At 51.0% G+C, this 6,419-nt stretch overlaps 2 protein-coding genes across 2 annotated transcripts; both read left to right on the top strand.

The window, feature by feature from the left end:
• Positions 1-1,136: 1,136 nt before the first annotated feature.
• ETH_00003955 (uncharacterized protein) lies at positions 1,137-3,573 on the top strand (the record flags this gene model as incomplete). The annotated part of the gene is made up of 4 exons (XM_013377448.1): positions 1,137-2,170; positions 2,402-2,654; positions 2,802-2,850; positions 3,521-3,573. The coding sequence occupies 4 exons, from the start codon at positions 1,137-1,139 to the stop codon at positions 3,571-3,573; spliced, it is 1,389 nt and encodes a 462-aa protein (XP_013232902.1).
• A 1,156-nt stretch (positions 3,574-4,729) lies between these two features.
• Positions 4,730-6,394, top strand: ETH_00003950 (RNA recognition motif-containing protein, putative; the record flags this gene model as incomplete). Its single annotated transcript, XM_013377447.1, has 1 exon — positions 4,730-6,394. A coding segment is annotated over one exon (1,665 nt), but the record flags the coding sequence as incomplete, so codon positions are not given.
• Between the last annotated feature and the right edge of the window lie 25 nt (positions 6,395-6,419).

The following is a 6,419-nucleotide window of genomic DNA, read 5'->3' as shown; positions in this document are numbered from 1 at the left end:
GGGGCTCCTGCTGGCGCTGCTGCTGCTCCGCTGCGGGTCACTGCTGCTGCTGCTGCTACTGCTCGGGCTGCTGGGGCTCCTGTTCCTGCTGAGTCTGCTGGGACTGCTGCTGCTGGAGCTGCCGTAGATTTTGCTGCTGCTGCTGCTGAAGCTCTGAGTGCAGCAGCGGTTGCTGGTGTAGCTGCTATGGCTGTGGCTGCTGTTGCAGTGGAAGAACTTCCTTCTGCCGCTGCTGCTGTTGTTTTTGCTGCTGCTGGTGCCGGCTATGTAGGGGCTTGTGGGGAAGGGCCTGCTGCTGCTGCTTCTGCTGCTGCTACTAATTCCAGCAGCACCTGCTGCTGTTTAGGCTGCTGCCGCCGCCGCGCCGTTCTTGCTGCTGTTGCTACCGCTGTTGGAGCTTATCCGTTTGCTGCTGCTTCCACTACAACAGCAGCTAGTTTTGCTGCTGCTGCTCGTGCTGCTGCCGACACTATTTCCGCTGCTGTGTCCTGCTGCTGCTGTTGCTGTAGCTGCTGCTGCTGCTATTAGCTTGATTCGCCCCGACAAGAGTTTGCGTTTGCCCTATGCTGATGCTGCTGTTGCTGTTGCTGCCTCTGTTGCTGTTGCTGCTGCTGCCGTTGCTGTTGCTGCTGTTGCTGTTGCTGCGGATGTTGCTGCTGCTGTGCAGGTGTCTGTGCTGCTGGTGTTGCTGTCCTTGCTCAGCGACCACGTGCTGCAGCACCAGCTGATGCTACTGTTTCAGCTGCTGCTGCTGCTGCTGCTGCTGCTGGCTTCGTCGCTGCAGCGGCAAGTGTCGAAGCAGCACGAGCAGCAGCAGATCCTGGCGCCTTGCTGCAGCCCCTCCTGCCGAAGAACTCGGCTATATTTCGAGCATTTCGTCAAATTTATTCAAAGTAATTAATTTAATTTTGCAAATTTAATCCATTTGCATTATTTTATTCTCCCTTTCATCGTTCGGCAGTCACACGCGGGCCCCTCGGCCGCCGCGCTGGGGGCCCACGGACTTCATGCTTCAAATTAGATGAATTTTTATTAATTTTAATTTAATTATTTCCTTTTTATGTTTTTGGACTTTTGCTGCTTGTTTAGAACTCGCTGGACTGGGTAGTCAGCAGGGTGCTGCAGCAGCAGCAAGAATGCAAACAGCAGCAGCAGGAGCAACAGAGCCCGCAGCCCACGCTGCGGCTGCAGCAGCAGCAGAGGCGAGCGCAGCGCAACAGGTAGCGCCAGCAGCAACAGACGCAGCAGCAGCAACAGCAAGAACTGCAAGGGCAGCACCAGCAACAATCGCAGCCGCAGCGCCAGCGGATGCAGCTTCTGCCGCAGCAGAAGCACCGTCAAACGCAGCAACAGCAGCGACTGCAGCAGCAGATGCAGCAAACGCAGCAGCAGCAGCAGCAACAAATCCTGTGATGTCTGTTTGCTTCGACCCGCGCCTGCAGCGTCTAAGGGTGGTGGGGCGGCAGCAGCATTTCAAGGTAACGAGGGACCTTCTAACAGCTAGCCTAAGCATCCAGCAGCAGAAACAGCAGCAGCAGCAGCAGCAACAGCAGCAGCAGAAACAGCAGCAGGAGGAGCAAAAACAGCAGCAGGACGCTCAGGCGGCAGTCTCGTCGAGGAGCGAGCAGCAGCAACAGCAGGAACAAGCCGAAGGAGCGACAACAGCAGCAGCAACACCGCAAGCAGCCGCAGCAGCAACAGCAGCAGCAGCAGCAGATGAAGCAGGGCATTTTTGGGAACTCGATTTATCTCGCAATGTCTTGACAGAATTTGACTGGGGCGTAGCAGCAGCAGCGCTGCAGCAGCACGGCTTCTTCTCGCTTCCCGCAGCAGCACCGCCTCCAGCAGCAGCAGCAGCAGCAGCAGCAGCAGACAGACTCTGGTGTCTGTGTCTCTCTGCTAATGAACTCACGCGGCTGCCCAGCTTCTCGGGAGGCCCCCCGCTGCAGCAGCTGCGGGAGCTGCGGCTGAACTACAACAAAATTGCTGCTCTAGATAACCTTAGCAGCAGCAGCAGCAGCAGCAGCGGGGCCCCCGCAGCAGCAGCAGCAGCAGCGGGGGACTTTGTGGGGTTGCTTCCGCAGCTCGAGGTGTTGGATCTGAAATACAACAGACTAAAGACAATTAAAGGATTAAAACAAATACTCAACAACCACCCGACGCTAAGGACGTAAGGCCTGCTGCTGCTGCTGCTGTTGCTGCTGCTGTTGCTGCTGCTGCTGCTGTTGCTGTTGCTGTTGCTGCTGCTGCTGCTGTTGCTGCTGCTGCGTGGGCGGTATTGTTGCAGCTGCTATTGCTGCTCCTTCTATTGCTGCCTGTTCCTTTGGTGCAAGCGGGGCTGCATCGATGCTGCTGTCGCTGCTGCTGCACCTCTTCTGCTGCTGCTGCTGCTGCTGTGTAGTCTTTCTGTAGGCTGCAACAGAATCTGCTGCTTGCCAGCAGCAGATATGCCGCTGCTGCCTTCGCTCACTTCCTTTTCTTTATTTGACAATGCTGTGGGGGCCGAGCAGCAGCTGCAGCAGGATCAGCAGCAGCAGGAGGAGCAGCAGCAGGAGCAGCAGCAGCAGCAGGAGCAGCAGGAGGAGCAGCAGCAGCAGCATGAGGCGCTCTTTTCCGTTATCAACACACTGAACTGTTGTCTACCGATTCTGGAGGTGAACTCAAAACCCTAAACCCTAAACCCTAAGCCCTAAACCCTAAGTTGCATTGCCAAGCTCAAAGTGCTAAAGCCCCACAAGGCCTACTTGAAAACCCTAGCTCGGCTGCTGCTGCGATTGCTGCTGCTGCTGCTGCTGCTGCAGGAGCTTTACCTATTGGGAAACCCAATTGCAGATCTTGTGGACCAACGGGGTAAGCAGCTGCTGCTACTGCTGCTGTTGCTGCTACTCCTGCTGCTGCTGCTGTCGTGTTGTTGCTGTTGCTGCTGCTGCTGCTGCTAGAGCTGCCGCTGTCGTACTGCTGCTACTGCTGCTGCAAGAGCTGCTGCTACCCTGCTGTCGCTGCTGCTGCTGCTGCTGCTGGGTTAGTGCAGCACTTTAATGTGGCATTTTGATTTGCTGCAGAATATCGCGCTGCTGTTTCTGGGGGCCTCCCGAGGTTGCGCTTTCTTGACGGGAGCATCCTGCCAAGGTTTAGGGTTTAGGGTTTAGGGTTTAGGGTTTATGGCGGGCCTGCTGCTGCAACAAAGCCCTTTTTATGTCGAAGAAAAAGTTTTTTTTCGACAAACAAAAGGACAAAAAGAATTCAAAAAATGGATTTTGATGAGAATTAATTGAATATAGAATTAAATGCAAAAATATAAAATGAATAAATGAAGTAGAATTTATTTTTAAAAATTTCAAACTTTTCCAAAATTCGAAAAGTGTTTTAATTGGAAAAAGAATTCCAAAAAATGAAATTTTAAAAAAATTGAAAAATAGTTAAAGAAAAGCTCCTTCGATATGCATCCCGCAGAAAAAAGAAACAGAAGTGTCACAACTAGGGTTTAGGGTTTAGGGTTTAGGGTGTAGGGTTTGAACAGAAACGCGCCTTCACGCGCAAACAAAAGGCGACTTCAAAAACGCCACAACTTGAAAAAGAATTAAAATGAAAAAGGAAATAAAAAGCAATAAGGAGAAATAAAACTAAAATAATGAAATAAAATAAAATAAAATAAAATAAATCAAGAGAAATTAATTCCTCTTAGAGTTCTTTTAAATTCCCTTTTAACTCTTGCAATTTTTGCACTTTGCGAATTTTCTTGAGAAATTCTTTTCAGCACTTTTTTCATTTTTTGAATTTTAAAAATCTTTAAAAGTCTTTTTCAAAATTAATTTTTGATTTCTTCTTGAATTTTTTTTGAGTCTTTTCGAAATCATTTCAAGTTTGAAATTCTTTTGAGGGTTCTTTTTTGAATCTTTTAAATTCTTTTCGATTTCTTTCAAAAAGAGATAAAAGATATTTTAAAATAAATATTTGAATCATTTCAAATGTCCTTTAAATCTTTTTAAATTTTGCATTTTGCATTTTGGAGTTCCTTTTGAATCTTTTTGAATTCAACTATTTTGTCTTTTTCTTATCTTTGAGAAACATAAAAATGCATTTAAAAACATAGGTGAAATTAAATATATATAAATGGAAAAGATGAAAATTCGCACGCAAAGCAAAACAGTTTCTGCATGCTTACAGGTTGTTTGTGTGGGACGGAAGACATTTATTCTTGAATAAACATGTTTAATTATATTCATACCTATTTTATTTTATTTACTCTAAATTATGTTAATTTACTTTAATTTATTTTCATTTAAGTTAATTCAAATAAATGCAAATGTCTGCAGTTGAAGTTCCCTGAAAAAGATAGCCAGTCAAACCCCGCAAAAGTGACACCCAATTGAAAGCCCTCCAAAAGATAATTTAATTTGAAAATATGAAATAAAACAGCAGCAGCAACAGCAGCAGCAGCAGCAGCAGCAGCGGCAGATAGGCAGGGGCTGTGCCATGGGGCCCCCACCTCTCGGGGCCCCATGAAAGCCCCTGGGGGGGCCCCCGGTTTCTTTGGGGCTTAGAGTTGATTTAAATTTCATTAAATTCTTTTTAATTAAATTAAATTAAAATTATTTTATATTTCAGACTTTTATTTCCGCAGAAGACGCAGAAGTTGGACCCTGTTGGGGCCCCACACATGAGAGGGCCTCGAGGGTTTAGGGTTTAGGGTCTAGGGTTTAGGGTTTAGCCTTCTTCTTTGGCCAGAATGGCGGAAAAGCACAAAACAAACCCATCGCGAAGGCTGGGGAGCAGCAAGCAGCAACAGCAGCAGCGGCAGCAGCAGCCCAAGCAGCAGCAGCAGCGCCACAAGCAGCAGCAGCAGCAGCAGCAGCAGGGGCCCCACAGCCGGCCCTACTACACTCCCGTGTCTGTTCCTGCTGGCTACAAAAGCAGCAGATTAATAATTAGGAATTTGCCCCCATTTTTGACGGAAGAGGCGCTGCGGGAGCACGTTGCTGCTGCTGCTGCTGCCTGCAGCAGCAGCAGCAGCAGCATCACCTACTGCGCCATCAAGAGAAACAAAGAAGGCAAAAGCCGCGGAATTGCTTTTGTGGGGTTGGAGACAGAAGCTGCTGCTGGTGCGCTGCTGCAGCAGCTGCGGGGGACTTACGTGTACACCCGAAAGATAGAAATAGACTACGCGCTGCCTCGCACGTTTGTTGCTGCTGCTACTGCTGCGCCTGCTGCTGCTGCTGCTGCGGAGGCCGCGGCCAAGGCCGCGGCAGACACTGCAGCAGCAACAGCAGCAGCAGCAAAGGCAGCAGCAGCAGCAGAGTCCGGCAAGTGGAAGCACAAGGTGGTCCCAACTAAGGCGGGAGTTAAGGCTGAGAGGCGGCACGTTTTGTTTGACGATGCAGCAGAAGCAGCAGCAGTAGCAGAAGCAGCAGCAGCAGCAGAAGCAGCAGCAGCAGCAGACGAGGGCGCAGCCACGACCGCAGCAGCCCTCGCGGCGCTGCTGGAGGAGGACGAGCCGGACGACTTGGCGTGGCTGCAGCAGCAGCAGCAGGAGCAGCAGCAGCAGAAGCAGCAACAGCAGCAGCAGCAGCAGCAGCAAGAGCTGGAGCGGCAGCTGCTGGAGGCCCACGGGCGACTCTTAATTACCAATTTGCCCTACAGCAGCAGCGAAGAAGACGTGCGGTGTCTCTGCAGCGCAGCAGCAGGAGAAGCAGCAGAAGTTATTTTAATGAAAGACAAAGAAAGCAAAAAGTTCTTAGGAAGAGCTTTGGTGACTTTTGTGTTTGCTGAAGCTGCTGCTGCTGCGTTGCAGCAGCTCAACGGCATGGTCTACCGGGGGCGCATCCTTGCTGCTGCTGCGGCGCAGCCGAAGCAGCAGCAGCAGCAGCAGCGCGGGGGCGAGAAAACCAGCTTCAAGAAGAAGCAGCAGCAGCAGCGGCAGCAGCAGCTGCAGCAACAGCAGCCGCACAAGGCCTGGAACCTGCTGTACGTGCTGCCGTCAGCAGCAGCAGACGCAGCAGGCGCTGCGCTGGCGGTCTCGAAGCGCGACTTGCTGCTGCAGCAGCAGCAGCAGCAGCAGCAAGCCACGCCTGCAGCAGCAGCAGCACTTGCAGAGGCCCACGTGCTGCAGCAAACCAAAGAATGGATCGAAAGAGAAGGCCTCATTTCTGCTGCTTTCATTCGCAGGGGCGCAGACCCCATGACAGCAACGTACGACGCAGCAGCAGCAGCAGCAGCGGGACCAGCAGCAGCAGCAGCAGCAGCAGACACCGAACGCAGCAAAGACACACTCATCGTGAAGCAGCTTCCTGCTGCTCGAGTCGAAGCAGCAGAACTTTTTAATTTGTTTCGAAGACACGGAGAGATTTTGCGTTTTTGTTTATCTCCTTCGAAGACTTTGCTGGTGGTGCAGTTTGCTGCTGCTGCTGCTGCTGCTGCTG

Source organism: Eimeria tenella, genomic scaffold (assembly GCF_000499545.2).
Source record: "Eimeria tenella Houghton genomic scaffold, Eth_scaff52, whole genome shotgun sequence".
Lineage (NCBI taxonomy): Eukaryota > Apicomplexa > Conoidasida > Eucoccidiorida > Eimeriidae > Eimeria > Eimeria tenella.
This window is presented reverse-complemented; position numbering and strand designations above follow the sequence as displayed.